At 35.9% G+C, this 22,148-nt stretch overlaps 2 protein-coding genes across 3 annotated transcripts in view; one reads left to right on the forward strand and one right to left on the reverse strand.

Moving 5' to 3' along the window:
* Positions 1-22,148, reverse strand: part of LOC109001242 (F-box/kelch-repeat protein At1g74510-like) — a 945,981-nt gene that overhangs the window by 643,069 nt on the left and 280,764 nt on the right. The gene's annotated exons all lie outside the window — the stretch shown is intronic.
* Positions 691-2,475, forward strand: LOC109001221 (transcription factor TCP14-like). Its single transcript, XM_018978424.2, has one exon. It carries the CDS (start codon positions 1,022-1,024, stop codon positions 2,147-2,149), a length of 1,128 nt encoding a protein of 375 aa, XP_018833969.1. The 5' UTR covers positions 691-1,021; the 3' UTR covers positions 2,150-2,475.

Genomic DNA, 22,148 nt, shown 5'->3' on the forward strand with positions numbered 1-22,148 from the left:
TATATTTATTATTATTATATATTAAAAGCTAATTAATTAATGTTAAAAGAAGGCTAATCGATCGATGAAGGTAATTAATTATAAGAAAAATAATGAATTATTTATGATAATAATGATTATTTATGATAAAAATATATTTATTTTTATTAAAAATAATTGGTGATCACAAATAAATAATTTATATATATATTTTGTGATATTCGTACTGCATGATCATGATGATCACGATCCCGGCCAAACCCATGGTCAAGCGCATGACGAAAACCCAAATAAATGATGATCTAGAAAAACCCTAATAGTCCTAAACAATGAGGTAGCTAGCCCAAATTAAGGCAAAGGGCAAGTTGAGGCGGAATCCCAAAGTCCCCCAACAAAGGTGCAAGCACAAAAGGCAAAGGGCAAAGGCAGAACGAAATCATTACTTGAATGAGATGGGACCCGACTGATAGTCTTTCCTTTCCAAGTCTCTCAATTTTTTGACTTGGGATCGGTCCCACCTCGGCCACCAGTGTCTTTATGGATTGAATGATAAAAAGAGCACCTCACGTGGAGTCTGAACCAAAGGGGCTGTCCAACCACAGAATAAAAAGGAAAATTTTAAAACCCGGGCCAGATTTTTTCCTCCAAGAAAAATAATATATCAATTTCAATAAAAGAAATCAAACAGAAATGAAAAGCTCAATACACAAACAACAAAGCAATTTCTTTTTCAATAAATAAATAAATAAAATATAAAATAATTGCTCTTTAAAGCCCACCCATATAATTCCCACTCATTATCTTTGTTGCTTAAAGCTTGTTCTCCTTCCTTATCCCCTCTCTCTAACTAGAGAGCAAGCCACTCCCAACAACACATTAGCTCTCAAAGAAATTCCATCCAACAAAGAGGAAAAAAAAAAAAAAAACAGTCTTAGTTTTATAGCTAGAGAGCTATTGAGAGAGACCCACCAAAAGATTAAATTAAAGGTTGCTCACAGTCTCTCATAAAAAAGCATTAGACTGGACCTATTTCCATGCGATCATGGAAGGAGGTGACGATCTCCACCGCCCAAATTTCCCATTCCAATTGCTAGAGAAGAAGGAAGACGAGCCATGCTCTACCTCAGCCTACCCTTCCCTTGCCATTTGCCCCGCCGCCGACGCCGACGCCAACGCCATCCAACCCAGCACCGCAGCAGAACCCAGCTCCAAAAAGCCACCTCCAAAGAGAGCTTCAACCAAAGATCGACACACCAAGGTCGATGGCCGCGGCCGCCGTATCCGAATGCCTGCACTCTGCGCAGCTAGGGTTTTTCAGCTCACACGCGAGCTGGGACACAAGTCTGACGGAGAGACCATCGAGTGGTTGCTCCAACAGGCCGAGCCCGCCGTGATCGCCGCCACTGGCACGGGTACAATCCCTGCAAACTTCACGTCCCTCAATATATCACTCAGGAGCTCCGGCACTAGCATGTCAGTGCCCTCCCAACTAAGATCCTCCTACTTCAATCCAAATTTCTCGATGCAGCAACAGAGGAGAAGTAGTAGTTTGTTTCCGGGTATTGGGTTGTCATCCGAAAGCGGCACGTCCAATCTACTCAATTTTCAGTCCTCTAGCAGCATGAACTCCATGCTGCAAGCGAAGCAAGAACTGCGGGACGCCACGTCATCGTTGGACATGTCGGAGACGACGGAGGAGAGTATAGGAGGAAGGAAGAGAAGGCCACCGGAACAGCAGGACCTAATGGGGAGCTACTTGTTGCAGTCGAGCACGGGGGCCATTCCGGCCAGCCATGGTCAGATTCCGGCCAACTTTTGGATGCTTGCTAACTCTAATAACCAAGTCATGAGTGGTGACCCGATATGGACGTTTCCTTCGGTTAATAATAGTGCTGCTGCTTTGTATAGGAGCAACATGTCTAGTGGGTTACATTTCATGAATTTTCCTCCCCCAGCTGTGGCCCTAATGCCTGGGCAGCAACTGGGGTCAGGAATTAGTGGTGGTGGGAACAGCAGTAGTATGAGTGAAGGCCACTTGAACATGCTTGCTGGGTTTAATCCATATCGGCCGATTTCAGGTAATAGTGTTTCGGAGTCTCAGGCGAGCGGGTCTCACTCGCATCACGGTGGCGGCGATGATCGGCACGACACAACTAGTCACCATTCATAGATCATGATCATCTTCATGAGCTACAATATGTGTAGCAGTTTGATTTGTAACACACGTGAGGATTGATTGCTCAATTTTAGTTTTATAATTTCTCAAATATTGTTTTGTTTTCTGTGTGTGATTAATATAACGTTCTTAGGGTTTGGGAAAGACACTATATTTTAACATCGATCGGTGTTGGCTGGTTTTTATTTTCTACTAAAAGACGCATTTGGGATTTTCACTGCACAATATCTTATCATCATTGTTTGTGCAATCTGTCTTTTCCTTTTTCCTAAAGCTGTTACTTTGTAAATTTATGCTTTTTATGTTGGAGAAAATGACCTTCTTTGCATGCTATAGTAAGTCTCCCTCCTACCTAACTGGCAATTGTGTTCTTGATCTTTTATACATATATATTTATATATATATATATATCCCTAGGCAAGCTAGTGTTGGATCGTGTAGTGAAAGGGAGGAAAGAGTGAGGTGTTCCTACTGCAATGAAGTATTCAAATTAATCTACACTGTTATTCATCAATTAAGCTGATTCTAGTTAATCTCTGCTATGAATATCTCAAGGTTTACTGCGTCAATCATTAAGTTTTATCAGAGATGGTGGGTAATTGAACGGTAGGGTCCAGGCCTTATAAGTTCCAGGTGTTGGCTGAGGTGGTGGGACCCAGCTGCTGGACATTGCCCTAACCAATGTACAATGTCCCTGACAAACAGGTGGATCATTCTCCATCGTCTTTTTTTTTTTTTTTTTTCCTCTTCTTTTAATTTTATGGTGCAGTTGCTGGCACCAAAGAGGGATCAGTGGTGGGTTTTATGACCCCACTGGAACATGGCCCACCAGCTCCTTAATCTAGATCGTTCATTTGGTGGGCCATCTTTTCGATGGACACATGTAATGATTGGGTCTCAGTGAGGAGAAAGATCCTTCCCATTCTATATATGCTACTCCCAAGTTATTACACCATCTTTTCCTTTTCTATTATCTAGCTATATAGGCCCAAGTTATTACTATATCTATCTCCCTTCCAGAGGTTTCTAGCCATTTTTCATTCTTTTTAATTGGCAAATCGGGGTTCTTATAACAAAAGATCGATCCATGTCGGGTGAGTTTAGATGATTTATATATAACTAGGTTTTCTTATTCTTTTTTCTATAAATTGATCATGATCTGATATATATACATATATATATATATGTATGAAAAATCCTAAATGTACTTCAAAAAAACTTACAAAAAAATTTACTTATCCACGTATCAGTTATTGATATATTGAAAATCATGAAATTTGAATTTTAAAATTTAAATTTCAAAAAAGAATTAATAAAATGAGTTTTATAAATAAAAATGTAAGTAAAATTATAAGTACATGTAGCACTATTTTATATATATTATGTATATGTATGTGATGGTTGGAAGGCGTACTAGCTAGCTAGTTTCATACTTTAGATCGAGCAATCATAGCTCCTACAATATTAAAATTGGGATATTGTTTAATTAACAAACCCCGGTCCAGATGGCATTCATGAATAATGATCATGAAACGAAACAAGTGAAGTGTAAGTTGGGATTTCAAAAGGAGTTCAGGGTTTGATCTAAAGACTTGCCTTAAAATGTAAACATTAATTCTTGATATACAAGCAATGCTAAATGATCAATCCCCAATGTCCCAATAATATTGCAACTGATCACCGGCCGCAAGAACTTTGGGGGCGGGGGGTGAAGTACTACTTATCAGGTACAAATATTAAAGAAGATTAATTTAAGGATCCATTTTAAAATGTATTAATTAGTAACATTAATTTCAATTAATGGTACATCTATAATGATAGTTACATTCATATATATATATATATATATAAAATTCACACCAGTTAATTTCATGATCATCATTTCGAATGGACCTTACTAATTACTAATTAGTTATATGTTGAAGACAGAAAATTATCAATATTTGTACTCATGATGACCCTTTATAATTAACTATGATATATAATATATATGCCTTTAGCATCTTAAGGTTGATAAACATGCATGCATATTGATGCTTTTCTACATATATATTTAATTAGGTATTATTTGGTTTTTTATATCATATATATTATAGGAAAGATATAAATTATACACAAAAAATTATCTTGGTTACACTATTATACGTGCCTCCATCAAATATAAAATATAATTGACTTGCTAATTAATTGCCTGCTGCCACCTCAATGGTTATGTAAGTACTGTTACACTTGAAAAGTTACGTACGAGTATAATTTCTTAAGCTGGTTTATTAATAAACATTGTCATGTTATCATAATAATGTGATAATAGTATAGTTTCGAATGGTTTCCTTAAAAAATATCTTAGGGTTAATCTGAATTAAACAAATTAGGTAAATTAACCACTACAATAAATTAATTGTTTATTTATGGCCAGTCGTTATTTTCTGCTAAAATGATTATTTCTTAACAAAATGAATCTATTCTCATCATAAATAGTCATTTTTGTTCTAAATAACTCGTTGTAAATGCTCATTTTTCTTGTAGTGAGCTTAAGGTTATTACACAATAATTATCCTCTCTCTCTCTCTCTCTATATATATATTTATTTGTGTGTGTGTGCGTGTAATCATATCCTACGCACCAAATTATAACTTAATTAGTCATGGTATTATTGCAGGATTTTCTTGGTTACTAGTACTCGTTGATCAACACGTTAATTTGATCACATTAATAAAAGTAATGGTAAACCGGGGAGCAAATAAGGAGGGCTGGGGGACACTTTTTATTTACTGTTGTAGTTGTTGTTTTTATTTATTTATTTTTTAATTTTTATAAGAGAATTATGTATAGCCAGGTTTACAATATTTGATATTTGAGTCTTTATGATCAGATTATTTTCATCATTCTATATATTGACCGAAATTGTTGGAATGTGCATGACACAATATATATATATATATATATATATATATATCTTAGTACTTTGAATGGATATAATGTTACGTCATTAAATATAGATAGATGATCAGTGAATCGAAGCCGCCAAAAAGAAAAGCACTACCATCGGGTCACTGTAGATAGAGAGGGCCGCCATGGACGTCAAATTCGGAAGCGTGGTAAAATATTATGATCTTGAGGGTTAAATGTTTAATTAAATTAGTATTCAATATTTGGGATTAATGATTGCGTCTTTAATACCTCTTCTCTCTCTCTCAAGTTTTAAACGTCAAATTCTCACAATATTTTACCAACAATGACATATCTCATTGATCTAATATATATCTAGCTATCACCTTTTGAAAAAAATCGTCTCATTTCTATGAAGTCTGGCTATATTATATATATCACTAGAAAAATTTTAAAAATCTTCTCCTAAGGATCCATTATGAAAAGTACATGCAGGTTTTAAGCATTTAATGTATGTCTTCTTGTGTGTTGTCGGGGAAAATGATGTAGTACCATCCATCATCAAAGAAAAGAAGAAAGAAACAGTCATGGTCGAGCACATGGATATGAACCCATATCATAGTACCCAACGGTCCCTGAATGAAAATGAAATCGTACCCCATGCATGAGAAAAAGCATGATTAGACCATCTTATGTATTGAACCATGCATGCATATATTTAGTCCTTTGTGGCGTGCAGGTGAACAAACAAAATCGAAAACGATATTGGATAAGGAAAAATAGAAAAAGAAGAAAAGTTGCAGCTTGCTTAAGATCAGATACTATGATTCAGAAGATTCTATTAATTTGGCCCATAAAATCTGTTAATTCCCTCTTGATTCTTTGGTTTTGGGCCCATGAAATCTACTAATCCCACTGTTTTTTGGATGATAGATATTGTTACAAAAGCATGTGCCTGCCTGCTGGCATTCAGCATACAAGTTGGTTGTTAGGATGGAAATCATTTAGGCCGAAGACCCACCACCACATCCACCCATATGTCGTGTGTCTAGCTAGCTAGCTGTGTGTTTTCGCTTTTGTGCTAGTGGTTTGTGGAGGATGAAGATCGAAATTGATAGGTCATTTCTTATATATATATATATATTAATCAAGTTTTCTTTTTACGATTCAAGTAGACGTAGATATATATATAGCAGGTGGGTCTCAATGTATTTAATGTCGTTGGAGTCCATGCATGTCTTCCATGGACAGTATTAATTAATTATGTGATGTTCACAAACTATATATATCTCTTTTCAAATTGTAAAAAGTACGTATTAAAATAAAATGTTATACAATCTTGTCGAGATATGTCTATTTGGATAAAGATTTACTACAATATTTTTACCAAAATGCTTTCTGCAATTATGAGAGAGATAAATATAAGATGTGGATCACACTGCATTAAATTCTATATTAAATGTTGTTCACGAGCATTAGTAAATACAGTAGGATCGATCCATATGTTGTATCTATCTTTTGTTGTAATTATATGGTTTATGAACTTTAGGTACATTGAAATACTCAAATTAATGTTAATTAGGTTGTTAGTTTCCGATCACTAGGCATTCATCTCAACTCTGTAGCATGAGTAATGCTAGTTTTTATCCTAGAGATTGTCATCTTGATCAATCACATTAATTTGTTAATATGATAGATTTTAAGTGGCATCATATATCAACTATTTAAAAAGCAATCACTTAAAATATGTTGCATAGCAAGTGTGACCACAGATAAAAAGAAAATAAAAAAATAGCATGAAGAAAAGTATTTATCTTTCAAGCATACATTCTATCTTCCATTCAATGTTGTGGTATAAACAAGATAGGCCCAATAGTCTATCCAAGATGGCAAGAACCCACAAAAATTGCAAAATGGATCATTGAGGGCCTGGCGAGAGAAGGAAGATCAATGGGTGATTGCACTGATTGGATATTTGCTTCCTGCTTGAAAGCTTCCGATAGCACAGTGCATCGTAATATGACTGTACATAGAGTTTTTGTATTATTTAAGGATTAAATCTGAAAACGGTCTGCATAGTTTTTGCATCTACTAAAAAAATTGAAAAATTGATGAATTATCAATGATCTACCTCTCCAAGAGAGATGTCTGGTCATTCCAAATTCTTTGTAAAGAAAGAAAAAATCTAAAGAATCTTTGGGTGATTATCTATTATTGAGAGTCGGGATTCAACTGATCTCTCCTCACAAGAAAACATCACTGGAGAAGGTTCCCTGTGACTTTGGAAGGGAAACGTGAATCTTACCTGAATTTCTTGTGCAATATATTAAATAATTATGAAATACTATAAAACTCATTTTAAATAGAAATACTTTGTCTACACTGTAGTTTTACAAAAGAGATATTACATGCTGATTTGTCACAATTTTTCTATGAGTTTATCACAATTTTTCTATGAGTTGAGTTTTCGAGTTAACTTTTGTTAAACCAAGACTTTACAAAATGTGTGTTGCTAGGGTGCCGCCCAGCAGTGACTGCTGGACGTTTCCCTAGGCAAAATTCTATTTATTTATTTTTTTATTCATATATTTTTTAATTTTTTTAAAAAATATAAAAAAATATTAATATACTAATAGTCATTTCCTTAATCAGTAAGTAAAAAAAAAATGTAAAAAAAAAATTATTACATTAGCAATCAAAATGACGGGACAAAATGGGACGATAGTAGCTTTATTCTTACAAAATTAGCGTGTACTTCAGCTTTAAAGTGTTTGGTAAAATGCTAATATCTTTCTCACTTTAAATCCTAAATTTTATTAAGGTGTTTGATAAAATGCTTATAAGAGATTTTATTACTGAATCTATGGATATTGGCTTGGTAGACAGTGGATATGAAAGTTAAAAAGGAAGAAGTTCATGCTACTAGGCACGTAAAAATGGCGTTTATAAGGTTTTGTGTAATTTACATTGCTACGTACCTTGAATAACAAAAGTGAAGTTCATGTGGCGGACTATGATAATTTTGATAGAAATTATGACCCTGGTTTGATGCAACCCAAATTATATCTTCCCTTGGTTGTTCAGTACCTTTTTCCAAATATTCTATGGGAGCTTACTAAGATTTTTATGGTGGAAAGTCTGCATCTGACAACTACATGAACACCAAAGGAATTGAATATTGAGTAATTTTACGTTGGGGTATTCTCGCTTCTTGTGAGACTGATGAATATGATAAAATAAAGAAGACTTAGCTATTATGTTACAAGCTAGGGGGCTGATCCTCAAATTGCTGGGTCAAGAGTTCGAGAGTTTCTAGCTCTCACCTAAGTGTTAAGGTTACCGGGAAAGATTCATATCAAATGGAATTGACATATATGAATTTAGACAGATGGTAAAGTTTAAGCAAGACTTCACAAGTCTGATGCTGTTGCAGCAAGGAATAACTTTTATTGACGATCGAGCATCTAATGTACAATATGCACAAGGATATATGAATGTGGAGTATTTGAATACTAGCAAGTCATAACTTGTCAATATTTGAAGGCATTGGAATACTTCAGCATATTTCATGCAATAACTCGTCAGTGTTGGGGGGAATTGGAAAACTTGAGTAGAAAACTATATGTGAGAAATTTCTGTATATTCAACATGTATTGCAAATGCATAGGGGCGACGTATTTATAGTGTATTAAGATGTGTTATAAAGGAAATACAATAAATACCTAAATGCAAAATATCGTGACCTGGAATATTGACAGAATATGACCTTAATATTCGTAGAATATTATACAACATAATAATCTAATTAAGGCTGGTAAACATACGCTAACATCCTCACTCAAATTCAATATGGTGGAGTCAACTGGAGTTTGGAAATAAGGGTACCAAGCTAAACTGGCGGATGATATTTTATAAAAATTTCAGCAATATTATTTTAAAAGGATACAGAGCAAAGATGCAAAGTGCCTTGCTAAAGGTGATGATGGATAAAATGAAAATCAATCTCGATATGCTTGACACGTTCATGGAAGACACCATTATGAGCAATCTGTATAGCACTCTGCTTATCACAATGAATGAGAGAACTTGTAACAGTCAGCTAAAAATTCACTGGTGGAATTTCTATTGATCTTAGGAATCCCATTTAAACTCCAAATTGAAGCCCACTAGGTTAAGGCCCACCAAGGTCCACGAATTTGGCCACCTTGGCAAAGCTTCTTGAAGAATTTTCTTCCCCCACATGGCAGACCATTCACTGCCATTTGCTACACCCAATAGTGCCTTGATGTGAAGGAGAAATCCACCCCATCAACTTCCATATCTCACAACTGATGCAGGCAGTCTTTACCCCTCACTATTCTCTACTTTATGTCACATAGCCACATCTAATCAAGGGTCATCCAAGCCCATAACTTCCCCTTTCAGGAGTCTAAAGTTGTGCAAGACACAATTCACTCCTTTTATCACTTATTCACCCTGTTCTTAGAGAGAAACTCAAAAGAGCTCTCTAGGGCAGATTTCTGGGTCTTTTTGCGTGGAGCTTTTTGATCATTTTTAGGTATTTTTGCACAATGTCTCCTTCATAAAAGTTCGTCTTTGAGTGTCGTTTCCGTGGATATCTTATTAGTTTCATTATATGCTCATTTGATTGGTCAAAAGTATTTTTAACCATGAAAATGTCATGCTGGGCGTGAAACTGGAGAGTATGTCATGTTTTGGAATTTTTGATCAAGCTAATGGACATATCTCGATAACGGACGCTGTACCGGTCAAGGCACTGGAACGAAATATTTCGGTAACGGTACCGTTTCGGGATAGCGTTTCGGGATAACATTTCGAAATAGTCGATATATAAATAAATTATATATAAAAATTATATTTGAAAATAATAGTCTATATATAAATAAATTATATATAAATACATATATATATAAATTATAAATAGTCTAGTCTGAATTGAGGGTTAAAAAATAAACTTGTAGTTTGAAAAAATGAAAAAAAAAAAAAAAATACTGGCCGAAATATCGGCCGGTATTTTGGCCGGTACGAAATGTATATAGTCCCTATACCGGTCGGACGGCCGGTATGAAAAATTTCGACCATACCGGCCGGTACGGAACGAAATTCAAAATTATGGTTGTGATAATCGACAGGGACACACGGCTTAAGGGGACCCGTGTCGCACCCGTATGGTCACTTTTACTAATTAAGTCTATTGAATAAGATTCCAAATTCATGTATTTCACGTTCAAGTCATGTTTCACGTTATGTTGTGTTCAAATTCACGTTCATGTTATGTGTGCTCACGTTCATGCTATGTTTCAAGTTCACGTTCATGTTAGGTTATGTTCACGTTTATATTATGTCATATTTACGTCCACGTTATGTTTCAAGTTCACGTTTATGTTATGTTATGCTCAGGCTCATGTTATGTTCAAGTTCATGTTCAAATTATGTATGTTCACGTTCGTGCTATGTTTCAAGTCCATGTTATATTTCAAGTTCACGTTCATGCTATGTTGCTAGTCCATGTTATGGTTTAAGTTCACGTACATGTCATGTCACGTCAAGCTAAGTTTTATTTTTAGTCCAAGTTATGTCATTTATGCCATGCTATATGTCAAGTTCTGTTATGCTTACTTATGACTTTGATTATGCATTCATGCTTTTACTGTCATGCATGCATCATTAACCTGTGTGGAAGTTTTTTGTTAACTTGTTGAGATTTGTAATCAAATCCCATCGTGGTAGTCCCAACTACCATTCCCCCCGAATGGTAGGCGATGTGTCAAGAACAGAGCAGGGAACTGACATTGTCAGTCTGGTGGAGGTTGACTAGACGCCGTAGACGCAACGCAGAGCTTGCAGCCTCTATAGTAGATCTTTGGATAGTATTCTAGCATCGTTAGTCGAGTTATGAGAATTACTCAACGAGCTAGCTCAATTGTGTATTTTGGCAATGTAATTATGGAGCCAGGTCACCATTGTTTTGAGATTACAGTGTTCTGAGACCGTGCTGTAAGTATGCATGGGTTATGTTTTAACTATTTGAGATATTATTAGTTTGCTACTTAGTATTGCTAAAAAGAAAAAAAAATTATTCGTTGCAAATATTGCATAATGCTAGATGCATGTTAGGAACATTACATCTTATATGTCATGAACCGGGGCAGGTAACCTTGTGTTGCATATCCCGACGCTTCAGATGGCCGTCCAATCCCAAGTGAAATCTGGGGGCGTCACAAGGTGGTATCAGAGCAATACGTCTCTGGGTTGTAAATCCACATGTACTTAGGAAATGCACTAAATATTAGCCTTAAAATTTTAGTATTCATTAGGCTTGGATTTCTTAAAGTATAAGAGATAGTATATGGTCGTAATACATGTACTAGTGTGTTTCTAGAAGTGACACATGACTCGCGGTAGGATACCTCAGAACCCTGAGGGAGCCACAAATCAGGAGAATCAGAATCCCCCGATGGATGGAGGATTAGCTGAAGCTGTATGTCTGTTGGCTAACATGCTTAGACAACAGCAACAGTAGCAAGTACACGTACCCAGACCCGAAGTCAGGGGTTGTTTGTGTGAGAAGTTCTTGATCCATTGTTATCCAAACTTTTCTAGTAATGAAGAGCAACTGAAAGTCAAGAAATGGATTATGGATCTCTGAAGGACATATGAGATATGTGGATGTACTGAGGACCAGAAGGTTCTATATCCTGGATACTTATTCCGAGGAGAAGCTAGAATATGGTGGGATACGCGAAGGCAGCTTCTAGTTAGGGAACTAGGAAGTTTGGCTGCACTGTCTTGGGAGAGATTTAAGGAAGAGTTCAACAACAGATTCTTCCCAGATTCTGTAAAATAGCTGAATGCGCAAGAGTTCACGACTTTAACTCAAGGCAGTTTGACCGTAGAGCAGTATGCCGCTAAAGTTATGGTGTTATGAAGGTTTGCACCACACTTGATTTCTACTCAAAGGATGCAAGCACAAAAGTTTCAAGCTGGATTTTTAGCCAAGGATCCATAGCCAAGTAGCTTGCCTAAGAATAGAGAATTACTAAGAGTTGGTAAACGTGGCCGCGATAGCAGAGACAGAGCAGAAGGGTTCGACTGCCCTGATCATTTCGAAAAGAAAGAGGACTTCATCATATGCTGCTGAAGAAAGTTCAAAAAGGAAGAAGATGTTTATTGGATCAGATAAAGGAAAAGGCATTAAGGCTGGGAGCTCAATGCCGATCACATTTTCACCTTGTGGAGAGTGCGGTAAACACCATGGAGGTCAGTGCAGAATCGCATTGGGAACTTATTTAAGGTGTGGCCAATTGGGTCATATGATCTAAGATTGTCCTAGTGTTGCTTTGAGGAATGGAAGAAAGGGGGTTTCTCTCAACAGCGGCTACAAACCAAAGCCGAGGTAGCACGTGCCCATGAGAGTGTATGCTATCACTCAGGGAGATGCAGATGCTGACGCCCCAGGAACTGAAGAAGCTGGCACCGTCACTAGTATTTTTCTAAAACCTAGGTATTGTTAAGCTTATATAAGGTTGATTTGATTGCAATTGATTGTATGGTTGCATTATTGCTATTTTGGGGAATGTGAAGTCATTGAAGTTTGTAATGTGTACGCTATTGATTCAAGTGAGTCACTGTTTTTAGTGATTGTGGTATTAAATGAGAGTTTAGTTCAGAATCCGAATTGTTACCCAGGTGGTAAGAGTAACAATTCTCATTAAGAGTATTATTGTTCATATCAATGTAGATATAAAATACCATTTAGCAGTTGGAGGAAGGATATTAAAGGTTGATAAATTAGTATTCTGCATATTTGGAGTTGTTTTGATTTTGAGAATCCAAAGGAATTTGTGTTCGGAAGAGTAAAGTGTTTGGGAAAGGCTTTGGCTATAGTAGGATTCACTGATGATGATAGTTTTATCTAGCTGCCATTAAGTGTTTTTGGAAAAACATTGTGCCTGTGGAAAATGTAGATCAACATTATATTGGAGACTTTTATATAGGCAGTAAATCTTGGTCTTAAGGTTTTACGTGAACAGTAGGAACATATTCTTTTGATTAAAGTCAGAATAAGAGGCATCTTATGATAGATAGAAGAGCTAGGCTAATCATAAGAGATAAAGTCTTGAGTTGAGGTAAATAGCTGATCGTTTATCGTGGTACCACCTAGGAGGAGGAATGATTTGTTGTGATTATGAAGGAGTAAGCTAGTCCTAGGTAGATAGAATTTCTTGAGGAAATAGAGAAAGTGAATTTAGTTGTGTATGGATTAAGTTCTTCCAAATTGAACTGCGTGAATACTTGAAGTTTTAGATTTAGAGAGTATGCTGGTATGACTTAACCTACTTTGTGGAAGACTTCCAGTCCAAACTGATATGATTTGAGACAGAGAGCGAGTTAAGAATGGTAGATATATATACATTGTGGATAATTATTTGAATAGTAAGGAGAATAGTGATTTCATTTACCAAGGATTCAGTATCCTAGAAGGTTAGCCTAGAAGTCATTAGTGTTATACCCTTATGTTATAGTGGTAGTTATTTTGTGTAACCATGTGATGGTTATAAATAAGAATAGTGTTGACTATGAGAGGAAGGCGTTACCTCAGGAATAACATTACCTACCCCTTGAGCATGATGAGACATATAGTGATGGATAGTAGGTTGGTAAACAACTTCTTCTTTTGAGCATGTTTTATGAATGTACTTGCATCGATTTCGAGGAAGAAATCTTTTTTTTAGGAGGGGAGGATGTAATAGCCCGCTAGAAATTCACTGGTGGAACTTCTATTGATTTTAGGAACCCCATTTAAATCCCAAATTGAAGCCCACTTAGTTGAGGTTCACCAAGGCCCACGAATTTGGCCACCTTGGCAAAGCTTCTTGAAGGAGTTTCCTCCCCCACATGGCAAACTATTCACTACCATTGGCTACACCCAATAGTGCTTTGATGTGAAGGAGAAATCCACCCCATCAACCTCCATATCTCACAGCTGCTGCAGGCAGTCCTTGCCCCTCACTATTCTCCACTTTATGTCACATAGCCACCTCCAATCAAGGGTCATTCAAGCCCATAACTTCCCCCTCCAGGAGTCTAAAGTCGTGCAAGACACAATTCACTCCCTTTTATCACTTCTTCACCCCGTTCTTAGAGAGAAACTCAAAAGAGCTCTCTCGGGCAAATTTCTGGGTCATTTTATGGGGAGATTTTTTACCCTTCGAAAGTATTTTTGCCTGATTACTCCATCATAAAAGTTATTTGTCTTTGAGTTTAGTTTCCGTGGATATCTTATTAGTCTCATTATATGATCATTTGTTGGTCAAAAATATTTTTAACCATGCAAAGGTCATTCTGGGAGTGTAACTGAAGAGTATGCTATGTTTTGAAATTTTTGACCAAGCTAATTGACATATCTTAGTCCGAAAATTTTATGGAGTATTTTTAGCATGTATTTATGAATTTTCATTGAGGTTTTCTTGCATAACTAAAGTTTTTGATGATAGATTTGCTTAGATCTAGAAACTTGAAAACTGGAAGTGGAAAAACAATTTTTGTTTGGAGAAAGTTTGAATATTTCGTGGTTTAATCTTATTCCAAAGGCTTTGATATTTTTATGTGATGATCCTAAGCCTCTTATATACAAGTTAAGATGTTATTTTGAAGATATTTAGTATTATTTCTGAAGTTATAATTTTTCTATGCAAGAGAATTTCTGTTAAGCCTAAGATATGATGTTTTTGGGTTAGATCCATGTTTTATTGGGTTTTAGCCATGTGACTTTAAGTTTGATGGTTGGATCTTATTTAAGACACATTTTTAAACAATGTGATATTTTAGTTTGAAGATCACAAGTCTTTAAGCCATGGATCAAGAGATTGATCAAAGTTAGTTGAGAGAAAAGTTTTTGTTTTTGGACTAAGTGTAAAACCAAAAACTCCAAGTGTTGTTTTGTGATTTTTTGGTGACTTCTGTTGGATGATTTAAAGCATGATTGATCTTAGGATGATGTTATGAATATGTTAGAAGTAAGATTTGATTTTTTGGAATTCTTGGAGATATTTTTATTAAAGTCAAAACTTGAGATTTAAGGGTTTACTTTTTGTTAAAAAGTTTGGGTCTTCTTACAAAAAGTGTGTTTTTAAACTTAGGATAGGATGATCTTTGTTACAAAATTTTGGTTTAATAATGAGTTTTGAAGATGGAAGAAATTGCAACCAAAATCAAGAAAAATGACCTATGAACGTTTCAGCAATAGTGGGTTTTCCATAGTTGTGAATGGTTTTAAATTTTTTTGAGTTGATATTTGAGCCTAGGACAAAATTTACATAAGGAATGTAAATTTTGGTAATTTTTGGAGTTAAGATGTGAAATCCTTAAGTTAGGGGTAAAATAGTCATTTTTCCACATCTAGAGGGTAAAATGGTAATTTTTGTCTAAGTTGTCTATTTTCACATTTCTAATTGTTAGTAATTAAATTTTTAACTTTTAGAATATCCACTTACAGTTGCTCATGTTTCAAGCTTTATTCTCGTAGAACGTGACGATCGAGATAAGTTAGCTCTTAACTTACTATCAGTTTACTGTGTATGTGTGATGGGTAAGGGAATTCCAGTTTATGTTCGTATGTTGTTATATATGCCATACCATGCCATGTCATCACATGTTTATCTGTTACACAAATTAGTCTTTCACAAAAAATTTATCTGTTACATAATATATTCTCTCTCATATTACTATCTATTGCAAGTATGCCACATTATGTATGCCACATTATGTATGACATCTATTACATGTATGTCATGTAATATTCATTATCACATATTATGTCATGTTACAAAATATTGTCTGTTATATGGTATGTCATGTTACGAAATATTGTCTGTTACATGTATGCCATGTTATGAAATGTTGTCTGTTATATTTATGTCTCAAAAAATGTCATGTCTGTCATCTTATGTTCATGTCACGTTACGCTATTTCAGGACTTCTATCTTTCTCTGTTCATGTCATCCCGTCTCGAATACAGTTTGTGTATCTCGAGAATAATATTGTTAAGTTATTCATTTCAATCACGGCCATAAGCGTTATGAGGAGGTAATATCCTAGTGTAACTCATTTGTTCATGCTGGAGCATCTAAATATGTGTGAAATTCCCTAGATTGACAAAGTACAATCAACAAGTTGCGAATGAGGCCTAACTAGCTAGTCACTGGAGCGCACCATGCATTAACACTAATGGAGCCACACTTTGTTTTACGTGTGTTCACAGCAAGTGTTGCACAAACAATTCATGGGGCCACAACAACTGTAGAGCATACACTATGTGAGACACAACGATTGTGACACGTAGAATATGTGGGGCGACAACAATTATGGAGTACGTATTAACGCACTCACAATTGGTATAGATACCTGTGTTATTATGCGGTAATTGGCTGGGTCACATGGCTTAAAAGGACCTGTGTAGCACCCGTATGGTCACTTTTATTAATTAAGACTATTGAAATATGATTCCAAATTAATATATTTCAAGTTCAAATCATGTTTCACGTTATGTTATGTTCAAGTTCATGTTCATGTTATGTATGCTCACATTCACACTATGTTTCAAGGCCATATCATATTTCAAGTTCACATTCATGTCTGGTTATGTTTACCTTCACGTTATGTTTCAAGTTCACGTTTATGTATATTATGCTCAGGTTCATATTATGTTCAAGTTGATGTTCAAATTATGTATGTTCACGTTCATGCTGTGTTTCAAGTCCATGATATGTTTTAAGTTGACGTTCATGCTATGTTGCTAGTCCATGTTATGTTTTAAGTTCACGTACATGTCATGTCATGTCACGCAAAGCTAAGTTTCAATTTTAGTTCAAGTTATGTGATTTATGTCATGCTATATGTCAAGTTATGCTATACTTATGACTTTGATTATGCATTCATACTTTTACTGTCATGTATGCATCATTAGCCTGTGTGGAAGTTTCCTATTAACTTGCTGTGATTTGTAATCAAATCTCACCATGGTAGTCCCAACTACCATTCCCCTCGAATGGTAGGCGATGTGTCAGGATCAAAGCAGGGAACATACATTGGCAGACTGGAGGAGGTAGACTAGATGCCGTAGATGAAATGCGGAGTTTGCAGCCTCTATAGTTAGATCTTTGGATAGTATTCCGGCATCGTTAGTTGAGTTACGTGAGTTACTCAATGAACTAGCCCAATAATGTTGTTTGACAATGTAATTATGGAGCCAGATTTCCGTTGTTTTGAGATTACAGTTTTTTGAGACCGTGCTGTAATCGTGGATGCTTATTTCATTAAGTATGCATGGGTTTTGTTTTAACTATTTGGGATATTATAAGTTTTCTGCTTAATATTACTAAAAAAATAAAAATTATCTGTTGTGAATATTGCATAATGCTAGATGTATGTTAGGAAAATTGCATCTTATATGTCATGAACGAGGACAGGTAACCTTGTGTTGCATGTCTCGATGCTTCAGATGTCCGTCCTATCCCAAGTAGAATTTGGAGGCGTCACAGATCTAGTCTTCAGCGGAATGCGTGCATGTCTGCTAAGAGCCATCGAAGCCACAAGAGTTTAGAGCTGGTGTTGGCTAGTGCGAGATAGTAAACCTCAATACTAGATTGAGAAGCAATTGAGTATTTCTTGCTACACTGAGAAATCATAGATGTCTTGAGGAAGAGTCAGTAGCTAGTGATGGAGCTCAAGGGAAGAGTGTGATGAGAAGTGAGTCCATGTAATAAAGTCTACTTGACATAGTGCAAAATACGAAGAACAGCAATATAATGAGTGGAGCACGATTCACTCATAAATTGATTGACCAAATGAACGGCATAAGAAATATCTAACCATGTAACGGTGAAATAAATATACCAACCAACTGTTTGTAGAGTGTGGGATAAAAAAGAGGCATAACTTCGTGGGCAAAAAGATTAGCATTATATTAAAGAGGATTGCTAGTTATCTTATTATCAGTCAACTTAACTTTAAGTGACTTAGAAACATATTTGGCTTGGGAAAGATAATACCCATTTATGCTTGATGTAACCGCAAGGCCAAGAAAGTAGCTTACGTTTCCCAAATCCTTCATTCAAAACTCTGACTAAGAAAAAGGTGAAGGCCTCTGATGCTAGTAATGTCATCTCTTATAACAATCATGTCATTAACATAGACAAGGATAATATTAATACCAGTATCAGTAGATCAGGAAAAAATATAGAGTCATACGAAGTATGATCTGGGAACAAATCCTTGCTTAGCAACTACGAAGCTTAATTTCACAAACCAAGCACAAGAGCAAGCTTGAGCCCATAGAGAGCACGACAAAGATGTCAAACTTGATGTGGAAGATGTTCATAGCCAGGTGGAAGATGCATATATACTTCTTCTACGAGATCATCATTGAGAAATGTTTTTTTTATATCTATTTGAAACAATTTCCAATTGCGAATACCTACAATTGCTATCAATGATCTAATAGAGGTAAGTCGGGCAACAAAAGAAATTGTTTCTTCATAATCAATACCATACTCCTGGACAAAGCCTTATGCCACTAGGTGTGCCTTATATTGTTCCAAGGATCCATGTACACGGGTCTTGATTTTGTAGACCCACTTACATCCAGCTGCAATTTTCCTAAGAGGCAAATCCACTGGATCCTAAGTAAGATTTTTGGTAAGGACATTCAACTCATCTAACATTTCTTTCTACCAAAGATGGTTAGCACTAGCCTCTTGATAGTTGTGAGGTTCGTGGTGTAACAACCTCCCATAAATTCAATGGATGAATTTCTTTAGGTTTCAGGAACGTTGTGAAAATCTCATAAATGTCTCACGAATCTAGTAATCACATAGGTTTAGTCTACCGGCTTAGTCCGTTTCTTACCCACTTTGGCGACATAAATGCAATTTTATTTATTTTAGCTACCTAGGAGTATAGGATTAAGAAATGGTTTGTGCCATTAGTCTCATATGAATATTTAAGATTTTACCATGTAACAAATGATTTTCGTTTTCCAGATGATAGTTGTTTGAAAATGCATTTTGATTTATTCAAGGCGCTTATGAGTCGAACTTCGTGAAATGAATTGCACTATTAGTTTTGTATGATTATTTAGGATTTTATAGTGCAAAGTTATTTTCACCAATTTTGGAGTGAATAATAACTCGTGTTAAGCACTTAGTCCAGTCGTTTTCAAATCACAGTGTGGATTGTCCAAACCAGACTAGAGAAGTTTTATCTGGACACATGGAAAGATCTTAGCCATATTTGGAGAATAGTATAGGACACTTGGCACCAAGACACCATGAGATGGAAATGTGAAGGAAATGAAGGAAAATCAAGCATTGTGATCACGCCACCTAAGCCAAACACTATTCCATCTAACTATACAGTTTTAAAGAGGATTCAATTGAAACCCCCAAATATTGATGAAAATCAAAACCCTAAACGGTTTTTCCAAATCCCAAATCCTTAGTGTTGGCCGGTTTTAGTTTAGTGATTAATCACTTGATTAAATCATTTCCAAAAGCTATTAGCCATTTAAATTCATGTCATTACACTCTTATTTATTCTTTTATACTTTGGTAATTTCATTGGGCCAAGAAAAATTGGGTTTGGGCTTATTAGAAACTGAAATCCAAACCAAACCCTATTGAAACCATATGAGGCCCAATCGGTTTAGGCCCACTAAGGCCCACCGAAAAGCTCCACCTATGCAAGGCATCTTGAGGAAGTTTCCCTATTGTCATGAGTGTACTTCCGCTACCCTTGTCAATCCCAAATAGTGGTTGATGGGAGGTCAATTAGCCACCTCACCACCACCCATCACACGATAGCTTCCAAGGTAGAAAACAGTGCTGCTGCCTATGGTTTTGGCTAACAAGACCACCACAAGTGGTCACTCTCACATCCCCTCTCAGCCCCCCAGCTCTACATATGTCATCCATGGCTTTTTTTTTTTAATGTTTTGGTCACTTTCACTTTGCTTTCTTGGAGAGAACTCTATAGGAGATTTCAGACAACTTTTCTGGCTATTCTTGCTTGAATTTGCAAAGTCTTTCTATGTAGATTATCACGAAACTACCTACATATAATTTGTTCCTCTTTGAGTCTAGTTTCCATTGGTCTTTTGTATGTAATTTTACATGGCGTTTTGATTAGTAAAAAGCATGTTTAAGCATGCAAAGGTTATACTGGGTGACAATCTGGATATTGTGTGGATCTTTGATTTTTTTAATGAAGTTTTTCGCAAGATCTTGGTCCTATCTTTTTATGGTTTAGATCTAACATATTAACATGCAAGTTGGATTTAGATCTGTTGCATGTTAAGAGTTTTTACTAAGTGTTTTGCATGATTTTAGAAAGTTGGAAACTGGAGGTGTAAAAATAGTTTCAATTTTGAAGGCATGATTCTATGGTCTTGATATTCACATATGTTGATCTTAGGACCTTGATCTATATTTTAGGAGGTCATTTTTGGAGATTAATGGTTTTGATCTGGATGAAATGGTTCGTTTAGGACACTAGAGGGTCACGATTTGCTTTGTGTTTTATGCAATTTTTGCCATGTGATCTTAGTTTTAATGCATAGATCATGTGTAAAACTTAAATATGAGGTATATTATTTTATTTCTTGAGGATTTATTTCATGAGAAACTAGGATCTAGCGGTTTGCTCTAAAATCAAAACATGTGGTACTTGGTTTTGAAGTTAGCATGCAAATTGATTATGTTGGTTGATGTTTTGTGATTTTTGTGGTTTTTGACTTGTTTGTTCAAGCATGATTTTTCTTAGAATTGACATATAGACATCTTAAGAGTTTGTTTATGAACTTTTGGAGTGTTTGGAGTTGATTTGAAGATTGTTAGACCAAGAACATCAAGGATTGTTCTATTTGGTCAAAACTTAATGTTTTGGCATGCTTATTGATACAAGGAGTTTATGATTTTTATGGAATGTATATTTTGATATCTTAGTGTAAGACCCCGTCTAAAAAGCTCCTTAGGCCTTGACCTTAGTAGCATTAATCTTAGTTAATTAGGAGTTGGGCTATTTGAGAATAAGATCAATTTTGGATACTTGAGTAGGCAAAAAGGCCGTATACTTTGGGTTTAGAAGAATTATTAGAAAATTTTAGTGCAATATTGATCTTGAGAAAAAATGAAATTTTTGGAGCTTGATTGGTTAGTAATTTTATTTTGGAGAATTTTAAGTGCTTTATTAATTTTGAGAATAAGAAGCCAAGAGGCCCATAAGGGAATAACACATGGCATATTGGATGGTTGCCACATTAATGGGCTAAGCAATTTGGGTTGAATATTTGATGGAATTGGAGAAGGCCCAAAGAGTGGTTTACTAAGGCCCCAAGCTTTTTGGGTATAGAGGCTTAGGAGAGGCAATAAGGTTTAGGCCCCACTTGGTGGACATAAGACTTTAGGGCCCTAATGCACTAAGGATGTGATGGGGCTAAGGTTGAGATGTTAAAGAGCCTTAGGTCCCAACATGAGAGATATAAAGTTTTTAAGTCTTTCTTGGAGGACTCTAGAAAATATGCCCAATGAAAAGGACATAAGACCATTCGGCCTAACTTAGTAAGAGTGGAGGTATTAGGCCCAACTTATTAAGCATGAAAGATTAGAGAAACAAACCCATTAGTAATCCTATTAAGGCCTTTAGAACCTTAGGACATTTATGGGCCAATCCTTAGAATCCCTAAAACAAGCCTCATAGGAGTGCAAGACTTGGTAGGATAGTCTTGGCCCAAGTATGAGGAAGGCATAAGGCCTTTTTGGGCCAAGCATGGTATAGGTTTGACCCATGACCCAATTATGTCAAGGTAAGCCCCATCTTTGTGGATCTTGAGGTCTATTTTAATTCCTTAAAATCTGGAAACAAGGCCCCCCATTCATTCAAACCCAAAAGCCCTTGGACCATTAACCCACACTCATGGCCCTTTTAAGCCCACAAGGCCCAAAGCCTTGTTTTGTTCTATTTCACTCTTATTTTGAAAGTCCAATACACCATACCATTAGTTTTCTTAAGCACATGTCATACCTTA

Source organism: Juglans regia, chromosome 9, assembly GCF_001411555.2.
Source record: "Juglans regia cultivar Chandler chromosome 9, Walnut 2.0, whole genome shotgun sequence".
Lineage (NCBI taxonomy): Eukaryota > Viridiplantae > Streptophyta > Magnoliopsida > Fagales > Juglandaceae > Juglans > Juglans regia.